General features: G+C 37.8%; 1 protein-coding gene across 4 annotated transcripts in view; it reads left to right on the top strand.

Moving 5' to 3' along the window:
• The first annotated feature begins 9,643 nt into the window (after positions 1-9,643).
• Positions 9,644-25,423, top strand: part of Nkain2 (sodium/potassium transporting ATPase interacting 2) — a 957,495-nt gene continuing 941,715 nt past the window's right edge. Inside the window, exons 1-2 of one of the 4 annotated variants that reach the window (XM_047559155.1) lie at positions 9,644-9,847; positions 10,448-10,639. In XM_047559155.1, coding sequence (XP_047415111.1) covers positions 10,586-10,639 — 54 coding nt within the window. In that variant the 5' untranslated portion in view covers positions 9,644-9,847; positions 10,448-10,585. Of the gene's footprint in view, positions 9,848-9,973; positions 10,640-25,423 lie in introns of those variants that run through there. The other 3 variants (XM_047559153.1, XM_047559152.1, XM_047559156.1) reach the window with 3 other exon arrangements.

Raw genomic sequence — 25,423 nt, 5'->3', positions numbered from 1 at the left:
TCACACGATCCAGCTTAAATATTCTGTCCTGATTCATCACATAATAATAATGTCCCCTTCTCAGATTTGTCCTCAACTCTAATCATTTATGGCTTTTAAGAATTTTTTCCTTCAGCAGCATGTAGTGGTGCATGTCTGTAATCCCAGCAGCTCAAGAGGCTGAGGCAGGAGGAGCCAGTTCAAAGCCAGCCTCAGCAACTTAGTGAGGCCCTAAGCAACTTAGTGACACCCTGTCTAAAAAAAAAAAAAAAAAATGTGTTGGAGATGTGGTTTAGTGGTTAAGCATTCCTAGATTCAATCCCTGTACAAAAAAAAAAAAAAAAAAGAAAGAAAAATATTTTTTTCTTTAGTTATGGTAATTTTTTAAATCTTTTCTCTTCCCACCTTTTGAATGTTTAGTCATTGAAGGTGGTATATATATTTCCATCCTCACTAACGTTTATTGTTACTTGTATTCTTGAGAATAGCCATTCTGACTGGAGTGAGATGGAATCTTAGGGTAGTTTTAATTTACATTTCTCTAATGCACACACTGGAAAGCAGTATGGATATTCCTCAAAAACACAGAATGCAACCACCAGTTGATACAGTTATCCCACTCCTTGGTATATATGCAAAGGAGTTAAAATGAACATTGTACAGTGACACAGTCACATCAATGTTCATAGTAGCTCAATTCATAATAGCTAAACTATGGAAACAACCTAGACGCCCTTCAAGAGATGAATGGATTAAAAATGTGGTATATTACACAATGGAGTATTATTCAGTTATAAAGAAGAATAACTTTATGACATGTGCCAGAAAATGAATGATCTGGAGATTATCATGCTAAATGAAGTAAGCCAGTCCCCCAAAACCAAAGGTCAAATATTTTCTCTGATAGGTGGAAGCTAACCCGCGAAAAGGGAGGTAGGGAAGGGGAAGAATAGAAGTTCAGTAGATTAAATAAAGTGAAATGGAGGGAAGGGAGGGGGTATAGCAAAGGAAAGACAGTGGAAAGAATCTGACATAATTTTCCCATGTACATATATGAAGGTAACACAGTGAATCCCACCACTATGTACATCCATAAAAATGGGACTCCAACTAGAATAAGATGTATTCCATGCTTGTATAATTACATCAAAATGATTCTGCTGTCATATATATAACTAAAACAAACTATTAAAAAAAAGAATGAGGATATTGTTCAAGAAGTTTCTTGACTAGGCAGGGAGAAGAGAGGGAACCTCACCTCTTTTAGCCAATAGAGGGATGGTGGAAAGTATTTATGTGGCAGACGTAGGAGTAGCACACAAGTGAGAAGGTGCCTCATGGTCTCTTCCTCCCAGGTCTGGTTGAAGATGTAATCTTGGTATGGTAGGTGTAGATTGAGGACAAAGACTAAAGGAAAATGGTTTTTGCCACATTTTTCATCCTTACAGTCTTAACAAGGGGCAGGGGCATCAGAGTAAATTTGGCAAGGTGACATGTGCCCAGACACAGTGAAAGCCTGGGTGGAGTTCTCCAGTGTCTTCTGGACTCCTGAGTCACATGTGGACAGTATCTAGAAGTTTCCTCTGTCCTCATGGAGGAATCCTTATTAAGCCCACAGTGCTGGCTAGAGACTTCCTGCGTGCCAGCTTTTTCATTATGTGAAAAATAAACAAGAATATCAACTTAGAGGAGGAAAAATTTATTTTGGCTTTAGGTTTCAGAAGTTCCATTAAGTCCATGGTCTGCTACCTCCACTGGCTCATATACAAACCATAACACTCACATGTTAATGTAACGCCCATAGGTGTGGCTGTTAGACTGAATGGTAATATAACTACTGAGAATTTTTGTGACTTAAAGCTAGTGCTTATGTGGATTTGGCAAAAAAGCACATGTGAAGGAAAAGGTACTTTAGGAAGGGGATGTGACTGGCCATTCCCTGCCCCAAGACCTCTATAAAGAGGTATCAAGGACGCACCAGTTTTTACCACAACATGCCAGGACAAAGCTATGAGAAACATCTCTGAATCACCATATCTTTCCTGATCAGACCCAGGATGAGGATTGTAGCCTGAGCAGACCCACAAGAGAAACATTGCAGAACTACCCAGCTCATAGCAACAGAAGGCTTACCCAAAAGGCATACCTGCCTTATCTACCTCTAGATTTTTGTTTGTTTGTTTTGGTTGGTGCTGGGGATTGAACCCAGGGCCTTGTGTAGGCTAGGCAAGCACTTTACCAACTGAGTTGTATCCCCACCCCCTACCTCCAGATTTTAAAGGGACAATTCAAATTCAGTATCACACTAAAGAATGTACTCCTTTCCCTCCAAAAGGGAAATGAAAGTTTGATTAGAATGTTATATCTATATTACTGAACATCTTCACTCTAAAGAAGACACAATGTGTTTGGGATTTATTTTTCTTCCCTTCAGAAGATCAAAACATACTACTGTGTGAGGATTTTGAATTAATCCTATTATAAGTAAGTATACTACAGTTACCTTCCTAACATTTCTCTTTGTCACTTTCTAATATTCTATTAAATTGGTGTTTATTAGGGTAGCAGAAGGATAAACTGTGCAAAGCACAGCAAATAAAGAAATTTTACAGTAACTACATTATCTGGAAAGATACTTTCAAGCTGTGTAATAAATCTTAATTACACAGAAAAAAATGTAGATTACATATTCCTACTGCCTCACCAAAAACTAATCATTTGTTTAGTCTCATTCTATTGAATGGTTTAAATACTCTATTCCTCATCTCATAATTGTAGGAAATGAATCCCAATTTTTAACTCTGTCCTAAGTATGTGAAGTCATTTGAATAGAGAGAGTATGTACTCTTTACTTTCCTTTGTCCACAGCATATAAAACTTAAATTATTAATTTTATTTTTAACTTTTATTCTGATAACAACTCAGAGCAACTATTGCTTTTATGGTCAATTAACTGGTTTCTCTGAAATATTGGTCTAAAGATAGATTTCAAATCTTAACATAGTGCATTATTGTTTACATTTTAATTTTTACTTATTTTAATTTTTAAGACTATAAATTCCTTTTAACCACATTTCAAAGACTCAGAGATTTTACAACACAGCCTTCAAGCTCTTTGACATTCTTTCTACTAATGTCTCCCAGGGCTCCAGGTCTTTTCCCTTCGAACATGTGGGCTTACTATTTCCTTCTAACTGGTAAAGAACATGTTGGAGGTAGACCTGTGTGAGTTTGAGGCTGGGCGATAAAAAGCATTGCATATTTATTGATTGGGGTTTTTGTGTGTGTGTGTGTGTTAAGGTTTGAGTTCTTTATATATTCTGACTATTAATCCCGTCAGGGCAGTAGTTGGCATAGATTTTCCCTCATTCGGTAGGCTCTCTCTTCTTGCTCTTCATCATTTCCTTTGCTGCTCAGAAGCTCTTTTTTTTGGGGGGGGGGGTGCTGGGGATTGAACCCAGGGCCTTGTACTTGCAAGGCAAGCACTCTACCAACTGAGCTATCTCCCCAGTCCTCAGAAGCTCTTTCATTCGGTGCCATTCCACTTATTGATTCTTGGTTGTATTTCCTGAATGTAGGGATCTTGTTAAGAATGTTCATGATGCATAAATACAGTAGAGTTGGCCCTATGTTTTCTTCTAGCAGTTGCAAAGTTTCTAGTCTAACTCCTAAGTCTTTGATTTACTTTGATTTGTCATTTTTGCAGGGTGAGAGATGGGAATCCAGTTTCATTCTATTACATATACCTATCCTTTTCCCAGCACCCCATTTGTTAAAAAAAAGCTACCTTTCCGTGTGTATAGATACATATGTAATCACCTCTGTTAAGTATCAGATGAATAAATGGGCAAATGAACTGAACAGATATTTCTCAAGAGAAGAAACACAAATGGCCAACAAATATATGAAAAAAATATTCAACATCATTAAAAGTTCATGTCACTCTTGTCAGAGTAGCAATTAACAAGAATTCAAATAATAGTAAATGCCAGCAAGGATATAGGGAAAAGGTACGCATTGATACATTGTTGAGGGGACTGCAAATTAGTACAAGCATTTGGAAAGTATTGTGGAGATTCCTCAAAAAACTAGGAATGGAACCACCATATGACCCAGCTATTCCATCCACTCCTTGACATTTATTCAAAAGAACTAAAATCAACATCCTATAATGATAAAGTCACAACAATGTTTGTAGCAGCACAATTCACAATAGCCAAATTATGGAATGATCCCAGATGTCTGTCAATAGATGAATAGATTAAGAAAATGTGGTATTCATACACAATGGAGTTTACTCAGTCATAAATTGTGAAATTATAGCATTTGTTGGTAAATGGATGGACGTAAAGAATATCATGCTAAGTAAAATAAACCAAACTCAGAAAATTAAGAATCAAATGTTTTCTCTCACATGTGGAAGCTAAATAAAAGGGAAGGTGAGGGGTGTAAGATATCATAAAGAAATAGAGAAGACCAGTGGAATAGAAGGAGATGGAGTGGGAGGGAGAAGTGATGGGAAAGGGGAAAAATGCTATATGCATATATAAATATACCACAAGAAATTCCTCCTATGTATATGTAGAAAGCACCAATCAAAAATAAACAAACATCAGCAAAAGGAAGATTGGTAAAGGAAGGAGAATAGGGGAGGGAGAAGGGAAGGTGAAAAAGGGGAACAGGAATGGAATAAATCAAATTGTATGCATGTGTGATTTTTGTCAGAATGAACCCAGTCACTATGTAGACTATGTATAAATAAAATGCTTAAAAAAAAAAAAGCATTGCAGCTTCTGTCTTATCTTTTGACACCTCATGCTGTGCTTAGAGCTCTCAGGGGCCATGTAGGAAGTCTGACTACACTGATGTGGACTCAGCATGCTAGAAGGAAGCCTAGCTTCAAGCATGATTCACTTTGTTGGTGCTGTTTGGCAGCAGAGCTGATCTTCAAGTCCTTCCTACCCATGTGCCAGACTTGTGAGTGAATGAAACTTCAGATGATCCCTGTTCTACCTATGGAGTTACCTCCAAGCTTGGAGTCTTCCCAGGTAAATCCCCAAGCATCTTAGAGCAGAATTCCTTACCATTGAATCATATATCATTTAACAGCATTGTTTGGAGAGGGCTGCTATATAGCAATAGTAATTGGAACACTAAGTTTATCATTACACTTTTTTCTCAATTCTTCATGTTTAACAAAAATCAGCACAAGTAGAGGAAATGGGAAAAATGAATATATGCCTTTCTGTTGACATGTTTTCACTTGTAAAATGGCAGGCTTTCTGAGACAATTTACTAAAGTTAACTAAGGTTCATATATTCATAAAATTATTGTATTGGCATGTTTACAATAATCCCTATTAAATATGATTGAAATGTTTAAAATATCCAATGTAATGTATGAAAACAATTGTCAGAAAATAGGGACTAAGATCCCAGGACAGATTGACTATCCTTTCTCCAAAATACTTGGGACCAGAAGTGTTCTGGATTTTTTTTTTCAGATTTTTGAATATTTGCATATACATAATGAGATATCTTGGGAATTGGACTGAAATCTAAACACAAATTCATTTGTTTCATATACACCTTATAAACATATTTTTAAAAATTTAGTGCATGAAACAGTTTCATGGTGTGAAATTTTCCATTTGTGGCATCATCCAGTAATAGAAAAGTTTTGGATTTTGGAACATTTCAGATTTCAGAAGAGATGCTCAACTTGTACATTTATGCACTCAATTTAATATTATAAATAAAATGTATGTAAATTACAAGTTAAAGTCATTAATTTAGAAGAATAAAATCCAAATGTTTTTTCATAAAAAAAAAAAAAAATCTGGTCAGGCAATGATCCTAACTACAGCCCTGGTTCTATTCATGTCATAATCTGTCATCTTGGCTTAACATCTCTTCAGAGTTTTCTCTGAAGGCTGGTAATTTGGTCAAATAGATAAATGGATTTTTATTGCTATGGTTCAATACTATAGAACCTGTCATTGCATAATTTTATTCAGAAATGAACTTTCAAGAGAAATCATCAGAGAGGTAAGCCAATATGATAAATTTAGCAGACACAGTCTACTTGAGTACATTTACCAAGTTTCTAATACATAGTTATTGTATACACGAAATGAAAATTAAGACAGAAAATGTTTTTTTTTTAAATGATAATATTTATTATTGGTAATAGTTTAGGTAAAAGAGCAAGTACATTCCCTACAGGTACAAATTGATAGAAACCCCTCAGAGGAAATTGGGTACTACTTACTGACCAACAGCCTTATAATTTTGCTCTTTTCTTTGACTCACAAATCCTCTTCTAGAAATTTGTCATAAGGAAATAAACATAACACAGGCAAAAACATAACTGTAAATTTATTTATTGTAAAATTCATAATATCAAAACATTGGAAGAAACTGTTGACAAATGGCCAAACTTGGATTATGAAACCAAATAGTCCAGCTGCAGATTCCATGAACTTAATGCTTAATGACATGTATATCTGTTCTTGATCCATTGTATAAAAAAAAAGGCAGAATAAAATATATTGGGGACATTATAATTCTATTTTTGTAAAAAGAAGATGGAAATTATCTCTGGGCAGAAGGATTGAATGATTATTTTCTTCTAATTTGCTACCAATATTTTTAAAAACACTCTTATTTTCATAATAGCTATTATTATTCAAACAAGAAAAAACATTCAAGGTTATACAAAATATTAAATGAATTAAATTTGTGGGTTTTTGTTATAAGCATAATTGTTGCAGTTATGTTTTTAAACAATGATGGATGGAGACTGAGTAAAACTCAAAAGAGAGTAATTGCTCAGTGGAGTTTTTGCAGAGAAAGGCTTGAGCTTTTGCTCTAGCTAAACAGGGTGTTGAGCACTCTTGCTGTGTACCTACTGCAGTCCATGAGTTGTCCTGAAAGATAAATGAGATAATAGGTGTGAAACAACCTTGAAAGTACTTTAAAGCAGGGCGCCAAGGTGAGCCAGATGGAGATATGGGATATGTAACACATTTTCCCTACAGAAACAAGGTAATTAACAATAGTTATGTCACCAGACTAGTCAAGGAAAGCCTTTAGCACCTTATAGCTAAATAGTTTATGCCCTTCTTTCTAAATGAAAAGGCAATCGACATTCCAATTTGAGACATCTCTCCCCTCCATGCACTTCTATGGAACAATTGCGATTCTCTCAGTCATGATTAATGTTTCTTCCATTAAGGCACTCAGTTCCAGGGACAACAGGAAATGGAACAAGAAGGGCACAGTCACCTTAAGGAATGGCCCTGCATCCCTAACTAGGACACCTTTCCATTAAGTCAGGCATTATCCATACTGTAAATGATGTGATATGAATTTAGAGATAATAAAATATGTGATCATTCCTCTATTTTAATACCTCTTGATGGAATTCCAAAAGAATGATAATTAGTATAGAATACTGTAAGGACGGATAACCCAGTGGTTTGGAAAGCAAAATTTGGTGTCCTACAGATGTGCCTTCAAACTCAATATTTTGCCACTTAGAATATGTGTACTTCTAATCAAGATACTTGGTTTCTCTTAGTTTCTGTGTCTTTAAAATGGGCATTGTATCTGAGAAGAAAGAGATGATGTAGTTTTAGTAGTGATAGTCAATGCACAGTAAATACTCAACATTTTGATCCAATTTGTGTTTCACTCTTCTGAGAATACTATGACTACGAGAGATCAGGAATAAAATCCCTTGGAGATGGCCTTAGGTTGGATTTCTCAAGAGGTAGCGACCTGATACAAGGATTTGATTGCAATGGATTATTTTGAATACAGTGCCCAGGGAGCACTGGTAAAGGAATAGGGGAATGAGGCAAGGAAGGGAAGGAAGACAATTCAGAGTGCAAGACAAGCAGGAGTCAATCCTAAGGGGATGTTAATGGTATATAGACCATTAGTCTTGGGGTTCCCAATCTATGGGTTGAAGAAGCAGAGGTCTTTATTCATCAACACTTATCCATTACTGCTTGAAGATTGGTTTTCACTTCCCAGACAAGTACCTCCTGTGCCTACAAAACAAACCTGCTTACAAAGAGAAGGATGGCATGTAGTGAAAGGTTACAGCCCAGGGACTACAGATGGAAAACTGACAGAGTCAGATACAATTAGCATTATGCTTTTCTTTTACTTGTACAACCTTAAACATAACTCTGGCTGTTGCTGGATGCAGGGAAACCATTGTGGGATTATGGGTGGATCCACACAAATGCACGGTTGTTGTGATAAATTTAAAAAGGCAATAGAATACTTTTGACAATATGGCAGCAGCTTCTTCAATATTCAGCAGTTGCTTACAGGTTTCTTGTTTGGTGATGCAAAATACCTGCAACTCAGCAGCTCTTGGGAAGCTAATAGCTAAAGACAGTATAATAACAACATTTGCTACAAGATTCCTTTGGCTTCAGTTTCACTGAAGGTTGTGGAATACCAATTACCTAACAGACCCCGCTGTGGGTAACAGCACACAGTGGGCTCTTGGAACGTCATTAAACATTGAATGCACTTTTCATAAAAGCCCATTTACAAATGGGCAATTCAAAAAGAGACACTCTCATTACAGTGATAAAATATCTGCATTCATAAATTTAACATATCAAACCCCTTTTTGGCTTTCCAGGATAGATAAATCATTTCTGAAAAATTCAGCCCAGACTTCTGGAAAATACAGTCCCTATTCAATATCTTGCTATTTAGTCATTCTGATAAGTTCATAATATTTATTCAAGGGACGCAATCATTTGGGATTCTCATTGTGGTTCCCAGCATAAATATATCCTATGCAAATGCTATTTTTTTTTCTTTCATTAGGGACAATCACATTTTATGGAAAGCTCCTTGCTTGAGGTAGTTTCATCAGTCTTAATCTCCTAAGAAGGGTATTGGGGATGCTTTCTATTGAGCTTCCTAAAAGGTCTGTTCTCCTGACTCACTGCACTTCATTCCAACGCCTGAGTGACCCAGGGGATCTCGAGACCGTGTCTTCATTTCCTAGCAAAATTAGGAATGCTTTCAGTAGGTGCCTGTCGCAATAAAAGAAACTTGAAGCTAGTATGCTAAACATCTAGGCCCCAGGGGCGGTCACCCGGGCCAGCCTATTTCGCTCTTCAGTTTTCCGCCGGCAGGTGGCAGCAGCGGGCTCCGAACCGCGTCTGCAGGTAAGGGCCGCGGCGGCACCAGCTTCCGGCCCGCGCTCGCGAGCAGAGCTGGAGTATCACGAATAGATGCACAACAGGCCGGGACGGTCCTTGAGGCTTCAGTAATAGGTGCTAATAAGATGGTCTCTGGTCCTTTACATTTTTGAGTGAAAACAGTTTGAAGGAGACACAGCAACTTATTGCGCCTGTAATCTCTCCGGTTCCCCAAATTTCCCAACTCCAGTAGCAACTCGCTCCCTTTTCCCAAGTAGCGTCCGCTCCGTAACTCCACGCTCCCGACCTTCAGATCTTGGGGAGCCGGGTGTCGGGCACCGGCCAGTGGGCTGGCCGCGGCCGCGCCCCTTCTCCTCGCTTCCTACAGCCCTCTCCACCACTTGGGCTTTCCCGCCGGTCAGAATGCCTCGGCTGCACCCTTGTTTCATCACCCCACCCCCTTCCCTAACCCTTCTTTTCGTCCCTTCTCCCCCAGGCGCGCACACACAAGCTCACGCAGATCTCTCGCGCGTAGTGCTTCGGGTTTGGTTGTGGGAGCGAGACCGACACCAACCGAGCAAGACACGGTCATGCCACCTGGACTCCTCGTGCCGAGCCCCCGCGGTGCCCACCGCTACCACCGCCGCAGCCGCTGCGCCTTCCCGCCTAGACACCACGCCAGCAGCCGCCTGGTCTGCAACCCCAGCGGACCTCGGAGAAGTTAACGCCTTGGGAGGGGGCGGCGGGAAGCAGGTTGAAGGATTTGTTGGAGGAGGAGGATTAACACATCTGGGCGAGGGGAGGGGCAGCTCCGCTGCAGGGACGCGGCGCGAACCCGGCATCACTGAGCTCAGCATCACCGCGGTTGTTGCCGCCGGAGACCGCGCCCCACCCCCGCCCGCCGGGCCCCGCAACGCCGGGCGCACAGGAGCCGCGGGCGGCGCAGGGAGGCGGGCAGCGCCCCGCGCGCGCTTCAGCCGCCCCCGGAGCCGGCGCGCCGAGAGTGTGGGGCGAGCGCGCGTCGGGCGGCGGCCGCGCTGGGGGGCGTGGGGCGAGCCGGCAAGGCGAGCGGCGGGGGCGAAACTTCGGGGGCCAGATGCCCGAGGGCGCGGCGGCGCTGCCAGGCTGCCGCTGCTGCCCCTGCGGGCCCAGGGCGCGTCTCCGCAGGCGGTGCTGCCCGCGGCGCGGCGTGTGCACCCAGCGAGTGAAGGTATGTGTGGCGGGCGCGGCTGGAGCTGTTGCCGCCGCCGCCGCCGCCGCGCCAGCAGGTCCTAATGCCTGTCACTTCCCAGGACGTTGGCAGTGGCAGCCCGGAGCCCCCGAGCCCTCGGCAGGTTTGCCTGTCCTTCCCCGCGATCTGATTGGATAAAGTGGGGGCTCGACGGTGGCCGACGTGGGACAGTCTGGCTGTGGCAGGGGTCTCGGAAACCATGGGTTATTGCAGTGGCAGGTGCACGCTTATCTTTATCTGTGGCATGCAACTGGTAAGTGACACTTGGGTCCTCTTATTCTGTAATGTGCCTTTGAGATAGTGGGCAGGGGAGTGCAGTAAAGGGTCTGCTATTGATTAGAGTGGAAGAAAAATTTAAAGAGAGAAGGTGACAGATATATTGCTTATATTTAAATTGATTTCAGGGAGATGCACTGTGGGGTACAGGAGAGGTGAGCCTTTCCGCCCCCACCTATTTCTGTCCCTCCAAAGACAGTTTGGCAGGTGCGGGTTAAACTTGTTGTCTTTAATTTCTTTAAGGAAAGCAAGATGTATCTCTTGTTCTTTTATGCTTTGCATTCCTATTACTGTAAAAACGTGATTATCACATACATTTCACTATACAGGTGTTAAATAGAGAAAAAGAGAATTTCTGACTTTTCCTCTATATACTAATTTTGCAATGTCTTTGTTTCTTCATTGATGTGTGTTATTTTTTCTAGGAATATGTTGTCTTATAATCACAATGCTCTGAAAGCCCACTATTTAGGCTAAACGGTATTCTTACAGCAGTTTGATCTAGAAGCCACATTGAGTTTTAAAAGTATGTAGATTGAAGAGAACGACTTTGATGAACTCAGCAACACCATTGCCATAGACTGAACCAGTAACCTTTAAATCACAATTATTACAAACAATTCCAAGAAAAAATATTCTGTCTTACATTATGTATGATATTGCTCCTGAAATAGCTACTGTTGTCTGATCCCATAGGATGGAGAATTATAATGTACTTTTTGAGGAATGTCATACAGTTACAGAGGCAAGGAGCCAATAATGGAAAACGTCATGTCTCTGAATTTCAATTCCTAAGGGTAATGGAAGGAGGGGCTGAGGAGACAGTGTAGAGGTGAAAATTATACCACCTTTAAGTGGTTAATTTGAAGTAGGAGGTACTTGCTCATGCGTCATCAAATAGCTTTCCTTAGAAAGTATAAATTAATGTGAATAGTCACCCACATTTCCAACAGTTGTTTCATAAAGGCTGAAAAAACCACAAGACAGGTGATTTTTCCAACTCCAATCAGTAAAGTGTTTGAAAGATCGGGAATTTGCAGTTGAAATTGATAGAAGAATTCTTGAAGTTTTTTTTTTTTCAATGTTTGTCATTTATTGTGAAACTCCTGAGTGTTTGTTATTGTTCTGTTAATGTTTAGCTGAAACAGTACTTTTGTCATGTATTGTATCAAGCTCTTTTTTTTCCCCATGAAAGTTAGCTGATGATGTCTACTTTGACCTGTGAATTATCTTCTTGGTTGTAGGAAAAGAAAATAGAACTATAAAGACAATTTTAAGAATGTTATATTTTCTCAATAACGTTTAAACCAATTTATTTTTCTCTACCACAGATTCATATTAGTTTTGTAATTATGAAATTCTGCTCTTAATGAATGTCTATCAGTACAAAGAAGTTTACTTTGCTCAACCACTCATACAGACCAAATATTCCAGATTGTATAAACATTTTCAAAGCATTCTTATTTTTATATGTGATTCAGATAAGATTTTACTGATTTATATCATAAAAGCATAAAACTAAGAATGAGTGTGTAGAGCAGTTTATGCTCTTTTATTTTCCATTTAAAAATGTGATTTAACTTTCAAGCATTTAATGTTGTGGGGCTTTATGACTGTAGTAGGTAAGTGTATGTATGTAGATCAAATGACATTTTGCATGATGAACACAAACTACTCAAGAACTTAAACAATTTTAGGAAAAACCATAAATATACTCATGGGGAAGCTAAATACACAAAGCAGCATGATAAAGGTAAAGGTTTCTTTGTGCATGTGTGTATATATGTGTGCCTGTGTACTTGGACACATGCTGTGGTGTACTGGATAAGTGCAAAATCGCTTATAAAAAATTCTGAACCATAGCTAAGTTTGCTAACAGAATAGAGGCAGCTCTAGTACAGGTGTTCTCAATCTAAGCAAGTGTATATTTGAATCCTAAGGAGTATTTTATGCTTTATAAGAATCATGTGATTTTTCCCATTCACACTTTAGGTGCCACCAGGCTAATATAATTAGCAGCCATGTTAATGCAGATGCAGAACAAAAAACAAAGGACAAAGAAAATCCAATTGTTATGATAGGGTGAAGTGATCAAACCTTGAAGGACCTCAGAGTCCTTGGTAATCACTGCTTCTTAAAAATATATCATTGAATTTTGAGTGAAATAGTTCTTTTGAAAATTACTTGTTGAGAAACACTGAAATAAATAGGTGGAAGTACATATTTTTTGCTTTTTATAGATTAATGTATACCTTGTGCATCTTTAAGCTATTATGAGTAAAAACCATTCCTACAAATAACCAGTTTTGCCCACTGACTTATGACTAGTGTTCCATTGACTGACACAAAAGTTCACTCAGTTTTGTTTACTTCTGAAGTGTCTAGTGTGTGTTCTTGTAAAATTTGGGCATCTCTGTTTGGTAGCTGTACAGAAAAAAACCTGGTTTAAAAAAATTATCTGAAGTAAGAAATAGTCTCAGATACAATCTTTAGTAATTTTTTAAGGTTTTGAAAACACTGACCTCCAGTCCTGGAAGCAGAGTATTTGTGTTTTAATTAAACTTAAATAAATATTTATGTGTACTATCAATTTAATATTTATATGCACATCAATTTTGCAAGTAATCTTAGGAAAGGAAGATGCAACTTTTGCATTGTGGAGATAGGGGCCTCATTCATCAGATTATTTTAATGCAGTCCAAGAATTTTGGCTATTTAACCAGTGAAGTACAGAGATAAATAAATGCTCCACAGAAATTCATCACTCAAGATATTTTGTCTTTGCTTTTAATTTTATTAAAATGTGCATTATATTTAATGTTTGGCACACTACAAGTATAAACATTTTTTTTTAAATCAGAAAATCAGTTAATAAGATAAATTAGAATCCCATACCATAAAAATTAAAAATAAACTTACATTTTAATGAAAAACTGTGCCTGTATATCAAAAATTAAAATTCTTGGGCTGTATAGTTGTGCCAGCTTCAGATTTTAGGGTGATTTCTACAAAAAGGGGTGTGATCTCTGGAAACAGACTTGCTCCATGTGCAGAATCCAGAGTTTAAGCTCATAATCTCAAGAAGGTAATTTTCTTTTTATCATTGCTGTCCTTAATGCTCAGAAACTGAAGATTTCTGATAGTAACAAAAATCATCACTGCATTTGCAGCAATGGATTTAAAAGTATAGGACAAGAACAGTTTAACTTCTTATTTACAACTTTCTGCAGCTTGTGAAAGAGTTTAGCTTTTTTTTTTTTCTTTTTCCAATGTTTGGTTGACTCAAACAGTACTTTATATAAATGTTGAAAAATTACTCTGCTAGTTCTCAGTGAAAAAAATCACTCAATTATAATATGGAAGAACATAACTTATTTTAGATTGAAAAGACAGCTTTGTTTTTAAGTAAGGAAGCTCAAAATCGCCCACATTTTTGTACATCAGACTCCTATGTGGAACAAAGCGTATGTGTTATGAACTATTGAAAGGAAGTCTAGATTTACATTCAACAGATTAACACTTGAAAATGCCATTCTTGCCATGTGCTTTATGAAATACTGGTAACTTGGAACAGGTGCAACTAACAATTAGGTTAATACACATGTGTGTGCAGCTGTGTGAAGCAGCACATTTGAAACTCAATTAAGAATGATCATTTGCTCTTTACTGCACAATTACTAAACATTTTCAGATGTACAGATTTATTTTAAAAAGGTCATGAGTGTAGAGATAGACTTAAATAAAAGGCATTTTATTATAATTATGGAGTATTGCAGAGATTGTGATTTGATGCAATGTTCATAATTACATGCTATTTGATTATGTTTTAGAAATTAAAGCATTGACATGAAATGACTTGAAAAGTGCTGGTAGAATCTTATGATTTTTCTAGGATACTTCCGATAAGTTGGGTAGTTCTAGTTAGAGCTTTTCCTATCTCGCAAGCTCTCCTGCTCAGAAAAATTTAAATCTCAGATTCAAATGCCATTGAGAAAATCTTGAGGTTGTTAATTGATCTGATGATCGATGGACAGGACTGAAAATTGCCATACAATACTTTAGAAACTTAGGAAGCAGAAATATGCTATGAGTTTACTTAGCTGTACAATAACTTCCTTCTTTTGTTTTCTATTCTTGTACAAAAACCATTTTGGGGCACGTTTTTGTTTCAGTTTACTCTTTCATTCTAATTCAACATTACTACCAAAGAAAGCTTTAGAAATGTCTTCCAGAATCCAGCTGTATTTCTTGGTTCACAAACCAAGTGGCAACTTCTTACACTGTTATACCTAAGGTTTCAGTCAATGCATAGAGAGCTGTTCCCCTGCTTTCTCAAATAAAGTCTTGATTGGGTAGCATCCACTGCAAAATGGGAGCCCTTTCTGTCATGGGGCCCTTGTGTGGGTAAGGGCCCAGAAATTGAAATGGGAATTTCTTTCCCCTTCCCCTATCATGTTGCTTTACTTTGGGAATAAAGTTTCTACTCGCCCAGTCAAGAATTTCAGAATGGAAGTCAGGGATGTTTTAAAATGGGAAGTCATTATTTTTTGATCTGTTCCATTTTTGTATATATATGTGTTTAACAGAAATACAATCTGAGAGATTGAAACACATTTTTACACTTCTGTGTTTATAATGGAGATGAAAGTATTTAAATTATGGCATTAATTACTTTAAATATTTGTATATACTACTGATGCCTAACATTTAAAAAATGAATTTCAGTTATGCTTTTTTGGTAGAATTTCAAACAGTGCTATGTCATTTTTTGTAAGTAATTTTGAAACTAATATTGTTAATAATGGAAATTATCCTATTTTCATGCCTTATAACACACAAATGTCAGAAATCAAACACACATGGTAAAAATATTTGTATGCTTTTTTTTTCTCACCTATATAATTAACTTCCAGTTTTGGTTCCCCTTCCCAGTGGAAACTTGATAGTTTTATATTTTCAATATACTAAAGTCATGTGTTGTTTAATGATGGGAAAACATTCCCAGAAAGGCATCATTAAGCTTTGTCATCATTATGTGAACATCATAGCATACACTTAAACACAAACCTAGTGTTCTTATGCAGTCTTGATGTACACTAGGCTATATATCATAGCTATCATCTCTTACGAATTTGTCACTGACAGAGACATTGTTAGAGAGTGTATAACTGCACATAGGCAGTAAATGTAGGGTTCCTTGTTTTGACCCCTGCCATAATAATGATAGAAATAAGTAATGTATTCATACCTAATTTCTCTAGGATGGAAACAGAATTTTAGGAAGCATTTTTCCTACCATTCTCAAGAAATTGAAGGACATTTAAAAATTATGAAGGAACAAGATAAAATTGTATCATTTTCCTTCATCAGATGAAGGAGGGAAATGAAATTTACAAACCAGTTTCCTCTTCTTTAATATTTCAGGTATGTTCAGATATGAAAGTTCTTAATCTATGAAGAAATTTTTTGCTTTGTCTTCCTAAACCCCTGTTTTCCTTCTTCTTTCCTTGAATTCTAAAACAGGCATTGAGTTTAACTGATAGCAGCATCCTAAAATTTAATATTATGGAAGCTGTAATCTTTGTTTTTCCATTGTGGACCAGGAATAGGGTGACTTCAGATGCTAATAATTTTACCTTTTCAACTACTGAAGGATCACATGCTAACTTTTATCTCTGTTAAAGGTCTTTGAAAAGGTGAATTGTATGTGCATTTTGAAATAAATTAGTTTTATCTTGTGTGGTTTTTATAATCTGGTATGCCTTTAAAATCTAGCTCTGTAAAAATACTTAAAGAACAATGAAGATTTATATTTTGAACACATGTTTGAGGACACATACTGTATCATCATGCTGTATCACGCTAAATTTGTTACTGAATCCTCTCTATTAATTCTCTAAGGAAGGTAATAGATATTAATAGCCCCATTTTATGGAAGAGGTAATGGAAGACTTAAAAGATTAAACAACTTTCTCAAGTCACCCTCTTAGTAAGTGGTAGAGCTTGGATTCAAACCCAGCTCTGTGGAGCTCTGAAGCTGCCACTGAGCCTGTTGTCCCTGTGCCTCCTTGCATCCTTCCATGTAGCAGGAAAGTTTATCAGGGTCTTAAATTGGTTTTATTAACAAAGTAAATATCTACCTGCTTATTCCTTGTTGCCACAATAATCAATACAGGACCACTGAGGCTTAGAGAAGCAAAGCTGATGTCAAGCTGCTGTCCCAAACTGCCTGGCCTATGTAATCTGAGGATGTCCCAAATAGGAGCTGCTTGCGTGTGCCCTAGAAAATGGAAGGGTCAAAGAACAGGCTGCCTCTGCAGAGGATTCACGTACTCATGCAATAGCTGTCCCTGCTGTTCCCACTGCAGTTCAAGTGTGCCCAAGCAGTGTGAAACACTTATAGCTGTACCCAAGAGAAATAAACCCTGGTTGTGTTTCTGTGATGATTTAAGGGGTGGGAATAAAAGTTACAGCTGTTGTACATTTTTGTCCAATTTTTAACAGATAACCATTCAATAGGGTCTTGGAAGGTTAGTATGTATGCTTCAAATAGACTCTGTGGGAAGAAGAAATGTATTCATTTTTCTTTTTGAAACCAATCCTCGATGGATGATTAGACCATGTTAATTCTTCCTCATAGTGGTGTTATTTACATTCCTCAAATCCTAAATCCATCCTGACCACTATTGACTGAGAATATTTGCCAAAATTATTGTTGATCAACTTAGAGTAAATAGATTATTTAAAATATGCTAATATGCTAGAGTTCACTTCTTGAACTTGAATGTCCATCCCAAGCATTTGCAGGGCATTTTAACACAGATCTCTGGGCCTCCACCCAGATTTTCTGACTTCTTAGGTCTGGGGTAGGGCCAGAGAATTTGCATTTCTAAGTAGATGACACTGATAATGCCTGTCCTGAACCAATCCTTTGAGAACTACTGGCCTGGAATATGGCATGAGTGTTAATGGTGTTATGTGAGTACATGTCCCTGGTTTTGAAAATTTCCACCCCTGTTAGAAAATGAACTAATTTCTTACTTTGGCCTATTACTAAGATGAAAGAACACTTTTCTTCTGGACCAAGTATGCCTATTTCTGTCTTCTAACATAGTCCTATTCAGAAGTTTAAGTAAGAGAAATGGAAGGTCTTTTCACAGTATTTGTGCCCTTGCAATGAATAGAGATGTGCAAGAATCTGAAAGCACCCTTATGCCTGGTGATGCTGGAATGGAATTAGATTCTTCAAATGCCTTTCTTTCCTAGACTAGCCCCCAGCCTAAATTTGTGGAATAGCTTCTCACTGTGTGAAGCACAGCCCTGGGAGAGAGCGGAGGGAATATGCTGAAAAAGCACTGGACTAAGTTAGAAGCCAGATTTTTCTCTACTCTGTCTAGTGCTTCTGTATTGCTCAAACCATTTATAGTCTCGAGTGCAGTTTCTTCACTTGAAAAATGGGGCAAATAATTTCTGACCCATTTATCCTATGGGATACTTCAGGGTATTTTGGGGAGGAAGTGTGCTCAAGTTAAAATCATTGTGATTACTAATGGTTTAATCATCCATTGAACTTAGAAGGAGTTATAGGTATGCTTACATGGCACTTGAACAGTAGCCCTAGTTGCAACAGTTTTTTTGAAGAAACTTTTTTTTTCTTCATCCACCTGTACTTCAGCGGGGGTGGGGGGGATCCTATAAAGCACTATAGTATTTGAGGCAAGTTCTTTGAAATAGATAAAACAAATTGGTTATGTGTCTGATATGTGTATTTGATTTATTCATTAAGATTTGAACATGGTTTTCACAAACTTCTCAGGGTACTCCTTCAGACCAGCATTTCTAAAACTGTTTTATGTCACTGAAAACTATTCTACTAACCCAGAGCTCTTATTACTCACTGCCCCTGCCCCCAGGGGTCACAGTACATATTGGTATACTGAGAGCTAAAGGAATTCCTGCACTAAAGAAATCCCTGCTTAATTCCATTTAACTCAGCTAATATTTACAAAGTACTTGCAATGATTAAAGAAAGTTCTTTCTCTGATATCCCCTATTAATCTTCCATGGAGCTAGTATTTTCATTGAAATATTACTCAGGGCTAATGATGCAGTCTAATGGCTACTATTATATGATTATCTAAATAATACTTAAAAATGTAAATTCGGTATGGAAACAACCCATTGAACATAATTCTAACAAATAATAATTCATAAAGGTATTTATGGACATCAAATATCACACTATTGAAATAAAGGAATTGAACCTTGTTTTCAGATGCTTGGTTCTCCATTTTTCTATGTTTATTTGAGTTTCTTGAAAGTCTGTTTCTGCCACTGACTTGAAATTTTATCTTGAATTAGTCAAGTTCAGTTGATGTTACAAAGTGGGTGAGGTGTTGCAGTGATTGTGGAAGGTTATTTGGGACTTTGGAACATGGTGGAGAGAATGTCTGTAGAAGCACTTTCCTTTGAAAGTGGTGGATGAGGAGCAGCATCTGTCTCCTACATCTGACTGCTCCTCCAGCATCACTCCCTATGTGGATGCCTTTGTAGGGCAGGTGGTGAAGAGTCCTCATACAGACTTTTGTTTTCTAATAAATACATACACTCTGAAACAGTAACACATTTAAAACCTCTGACAATGCTTCATTCTTTGGAAACAAATGGGTCTTAGTTTGGAATGGGGGAATCAAATCAGTACACCCTATTCTTGTTCACAGAAGTCTTTGTGTGCATCTGTATTATGTTAGTTACACAATACAATAAGAAGATATTTCAAAATCTTTAACTGACAGCTGTGTGTCAAATGATGGAGGGGTCAGAGTTATGTCTGAACTCTTCAATGACAGGGAATTCATGTGATCCTAATTAGAGGGGTTCTAGCCAAGGAGATCCACAAGGTGGATCTCCAGAGTATTATTTTTAGAAAGGACAGTTTCTGACACCACTGGGAAACAAAAGTGGGAATACTTTCAGCAGGTGCCCATGAGAAGAGAAAATTATATGCTGGTGATGTGCTGCCTTCTGCGGTCATGGCCCCTGGGGAAGGGCTGTGCTCAGTTTCTCTTTCATTATAGCTCCTGCAGCAGTGGTGGGAGGCAGCTTGTTCCAGGGATCATAATTCACTGCTGCATACACAGTGATTCTGACCCCACTTTCTTAATCTACAAGGTAGAAATGATGCACCTCAAACCAGATGGTGTATTCAGGTGCTACCTGTTTCCTCCATTTGAGTGCTCTGAAGTGCAGGGCTGATATTAGGGTCTGTGGGTGTGTTTAACTCTAGTTACTGGGAACAGTGAGAAAGCCACATATTTGAAGGCTTTAGAAGCTGTTGTGAATTTGATAATACACAGATGGCACATAAAGGGCTCTGTCTCTCTTTTCTTTTAATAAAACGAGCACAAATTCGATGATAGTGAACTTCTAACTTGTGATTTTCTAAAATATTAGAGCTGTGTATAGAATTATGTATTACTTACCCTTATTGACAGGAATGAATAGACTTTCATATCTGTCCATCTTTTATAAAAGTTCCATTTCATCCATAAAAAGACATTAGTTCAATTGTGACTGTTCCATAGCATTTATTAACTTGAGCTTTGCTTTTCTGTTGGTTGGTATTAAAGGCTTCCTTCTTTCTTCTAAGGATGAGGGGAGGGTGGAGGAGTGGCGAGGCTCCTGAATGTCCCATAGCTCAAATGCAAGTAGGCACTACTCTACTTAAAATCATAAATTTTAAGTTTTATTTTGAAGTTCCCTGGGATTCGTTAATGAATTTTCTCAAGAATGCATGTCTGGTTTTATGAAAACTTCCCTGGAAAGTTCCACAGTCTCTCAGAGGTATGGGACAGTGCTTTCTTTGGTACAATTTCATAGAAATTGTTCTAAAATAGATATATTTTCATTTAGGAATGTTTCCCTAAAATCAAGCAAATGGCATCAGTCAATTTACATTTAGTAAGTGTGAATTCTGTAACAACAGTGTTTGGTGACTTTTAATCATTTGCCTTTTATTTTGCTCTTCATTGGAGACCTGTTGATTGCTCTGTTGTTTTCATTAGAATATGGTGGTTATTTTCACTTGTTACTACACCTGCTTTGACTCATGTTTTGTTAAATATCATAATATAATATCTTATTTTCCAGTTAAATTAGGAGAAATAAACCCCAGTGAATTTTTTGAGATTTATTAAGTGATTTGTTGCAGAATTTACATGTGACCTAGTTTTACTGCATATTTGCTGCTACTAGGCCCATCTTTTAATTTCATCTTTCATAATGTGACTAAAAGTGTTACTATGGACAGAGTGCCAGCTGTACATAGGGCCCTGCTGTGAGTGTTGGGAGATGGGGAAGACCCTGTAAAATTTTTACCTGCAGTCTGTGTGTGACAGCAGTGCTGTGTGACAGGATAATTTTAAAGTGGATGAATTAATGAATGAATAGTGGGAGGAAATTAAGTAATTACTAAAGTAGCTTCATCAAGTAGGATTTATGAAATGTCCACTCATGAATAGCATAGTGAACATGTGCTGAATAAATTGAGTATATGTTTCTATCCTTTTGGCAATTAGAATATGATTTAACTGAAAGGAATGTCAAGCCATGTTTCCATCATAAATCTAATATCTAGTGGTACTAATAATTCAAGATTAGTTTAAATTGCAGTCCAATCCTTACTGTTTATTTACTAAGTCATACTACTTATTCAATGTGATAAAAGCTTGAAATGTTCTCCTGTACTCTGTTCAGTATGTGCCATGAAGTTAGATTTAAACTTACTGTAAATAAGGTAAGCATTGGTGAGACTTAAATATTGTAAGCTGTGCCATTCTGCTCCAGCATTTTTTTCTGGTCCATTTTAAAAATGTTAATTCATATAAAATCAATTTAACATTATCTAGTGTTATTTAATTCACTACTACAACGTTATTTAGATATTCAAAAATTAAATATTTGATCAGAATGGAAATAATAAAGTGAATTCTGTCTTCCTATTTCATAACTCTAATGCAGTAATTTTTAACTTGTATGTCTTGGGCTCTTTTAAGAACCCATGAAATTACTGACTCAGCAGAAGAATACTCAGATAACTTCAGAGGACTCAAACTTCTGATCCCGATCTATTAAACTTAGGTTAAACACCTATTATCTAATTTTTCTTTGATCTGCCATTTCATCAAAAGTTTCTGTTCATCACCAATTTTAATTTAATTATTTTGAACTCAGGAAATATTTAAGGCTCAGGTAGTGGAAACAAACCAGATCTCTGTCAAGAAGATTAAGTGGCATGTTTGGATGTGTACAGTGTGTACAGTGATTATACCTGTAAGAGAAATTAGAGTAAAGTACTGTAATCCCAGCTACTGGAAGGGTTGCAAGTTTGAGTTCGCTTAGCAAGATTCTGGACAACTTAGTAAGGCCCTCTCTCAATAAAGTTAAAAAATAAAAGGGTCTGGGGAGCATCTCAGTGTTAGAGCACTTACCTAGCATGTGACCCTGGATTCAATCTCCAGCACCACCAAAACACATACAGAACAAATAGAGTCATGAGAAGGATCAGTTATAGTCTCATAAATTGATCTCAGCATATGAAGGACGGTTACATGATAGGTAGAATTTCTATAGTTAGAGATTGGAGAAAATAATATTCCAGATAGAAGAAATGGTACTGGTAAAAAGGTGAGAATGAGTGAATCTGAGTATGGAACAATGAAAAATCAGACTAGCAAATGAGGAAGACCTGAAAGGTCAAGTGGAGAGTAGAAGGAGATGGACCTTAGGTCCTTAAAAGGGTTTGAACCTTGCAGGATAGGACATGTATCTCTGTAGACTTTATCGGAGCTAATGACCCAAGGCCCTACAGTGGCAAGAGAAACATCATGGTGTGAGAATGAGGGCCTGAGCTTTGGAGCAAGACTTGTGGGGGATGTGCAGGCAAAGCAACAGTAAATTATAGGGTGGCCAAATTCCTTGAAAGGCCTTAGTGTAGTTAGGTGGCATGTATTTGCAAGAGTACAAATTACTCTCCCATCTATTCCTAACTTTCTAAGAGCTGGAATGAAAAAGCAGAAAGTTGAGTTTCTCTGTTTATAGATTTAACAAAACTGAGGGTTTGTGAGAGCTCTAAGGTATCTGAGAATAAAGTTAGGTGTGGCTGGGAAACTGATGACAGAAGGGGAATGGGGAGTTAGGTTATTGGAACGCCAGTGCAAATACCCAAGAATAAGAAGGTGGGTATGGCAGAAGTGAGGCAAGAGGCAGGAGGTCAATGAGGAACTTGTGGTGAGATCCAGTGAGTATAGAAGTCCAGATCTTGGGACAGGAGCACTTCCTATGTGATGCAGAGCACTTCCTGTGTGGTGGAGATATCTTTAATTGCCTACCAAATTAAATGGAGTGATTAGTTGTTGAGAAGCATGGGAGGCAGTGAGGGCCACTGTTACGAGAAGCACCACTGTGTGTTTTTGGCTTTACTAAAGATGTTTGGAAATAAGAGACTGAAGAGGAACACAGTGAAGGGAAAGCAGGGTTGTCCTATAGATTGTACATAGTGGTGAGGATTTGGGGAAAGTTTGATTTAAACAGGCGATTGCAGCTGGGAAAAAATGGTTAGGGAGAGTCTACAGGCAGCTGGGTTGTGGGGGAATGATTTGGAAGGAATGGACATGTTTAATGATTATATAAAGAATAAATTATGGAAATTGAAAGGTAGGCTTCAGACAGAGCATTTTTCCTAGCATGGACAGCATTTGTATTTTGGACTATGTTGTGCAGAGCTGTTGTATGCATTACAAGAAGTTTTGCAGCATCCCTAGATGCTACACACTAGATGCCAATAATGAATACCCAGTTGCAAAAACCAAAAATATTTCTAGACATTACCACTTTGCAAAATAGCCCCCTTGTTGAGATCCTCAGACCTAAAGCAAAAGGCTGGAAAATCACTTTGAAATAACAATAAATACATTCTTTATAACAGATTTTGACAGTGGAGAAGTTTGTGAGGGTACTGCAGACCCAGGAGAGTTATGCCCTGTGCACCATGGCCCCGTGTCAGATTCATCTGGAGCTTTTTACAGGGTCAGTACCAATATCGTGCCCCCACACCTTGACCTCTGGTAGGCAACCCTAGCTATGGAGACATTTAGAAAACTATAGATTATTTTGGTTTGTGTCTACGTCAGTAGTAATTGAGGTGAACACGCAAGTGGAATAGCAGCTGTGAAGCAGGATGGAAGGAAAAGGAGATGGGGAGGTAAGTTGAGACATATATTAGGAAAGAGGGGTGCTGAGAAAGCATTTGTAGGAATATTGACTGGAAGGCAATGTTGAATCTAAATTTATTTGAAAGCTACTTTTTATGGTCAATTATGTGCTCAACAAAGCCTTTAGCATTCCTTGCTGGTTTTTTTTTTTTTTTTTTCAGTTCAGTTTGAGCCAGGTGGATTTTATCTAAGACTCAGTGAATGTCACCTTTCTTTTAATGCCTGTAAAGGCTGCTGATGGATTTTTGACACTTTTAATGTATCTTCTCTCGAATGTGATATTTGCTACAATGTGCCTATAGTATATGTTTCTTCATGAAAGGTATTAATTTAGAAAGATTTCAGATTAGGTATGTGTGCTAACTATGAGACAGACATATAATTATTTACATGAAAGACAAACACTTTTTCCTGAATGTAAAAAGTTTTAGTCAAATTGTGAGTTTTTAATTCAATAAAATATTTAGATAAGAATAATATGATTATCAATGAAGAAAGCAATCATGTTTCCAGACTCTAAAGAATTTAGAAAATTTTACTTGCTCCTGCAAACATACACACACACACACACACACACAGCCACTGCCCTTCAATTTAACAATTGAAAACTACTTAAGCTATTAATATTCCTTAGGTGATCTCTCAAACCCCAGAATATTCAACAAGCATTTTAATATTTGATATCCTGATTCACCAGAAGGCCCAGTTATTGCTAAAGAAGTGTAGTAAAACAGCAGAGATTTATCTTTTAAATTATCCTATCGGCTGCATAATTTCTCTTGATCCAACTTGATTTCTTTGGGTAACAGCTTTTTGGTGGACTCTAATTTGCATGCCGGGAGGAAGAGGAGTAAATTACATGACTTCTTGAAAGTCCTTTTAGTTTGATGGTTTATGATTAAATCTTGCATTTTAAAATTACCTTTCTCTAGAAGAACCAGGCCAGAAGATGCTTTTCCAACTTCATATTGGTATGGATGGAAATTAATATATCATCTGATGTATTTTTTCTCTAAAATATATTGGACAGAATAGCAAGCATAGAACACAAACAAACCTACCCTTAAATTTAGAACCGGGTGGAGGTGAACCTTGTCTTTTTTGCAGTTGTGTGCTATCCTCCAAAGATGTACCTGGGTCCTCTGAATGTCCAGGTGAATGGAAAGTTTTGTGTGTTTGTGTGTGTATGTGTGTGTGTGTGTGTGTGTGTTTACTGGGTATAGGACAGGAGAGTGAGGTAGAATAAAAATTATGCTCTTCATAGGAGATAACTTAGTCAGGTGTCCTATATATATGTGGGAAGAGAATTGATTTTACCTAGAATACACTCTCCATTTCTTAGTACATCATTCTTTTGAATGTGGTAGGATTTCAGCAGGTCTTGTTAAAAGGTAATCCAAAGTGTTCAGGGTGAAAATCAGGAGTCTTCCATCTGTATGCCTTCCAGAAAACATCAGTCCAGAATGAAACAGAGATGGGGATTGGAGAAG

Source organism: Sciurus carolinensis, chromosome 7 (assembly GCF_902686445.1).
Source record: "Sciurus carolinensis chromosome 7, mSciCar1.2, whole genome shotgun sequence".
Lineage (NCBI taxonomy): Eukaryota > Metazoa > Chordata > Mammalia > Rodentia > Sciuridae > Sciurus > Sciurus carolinensis.
This window is presented reverse-complemented; position numbering and strand designations above follow the sequence as displayed.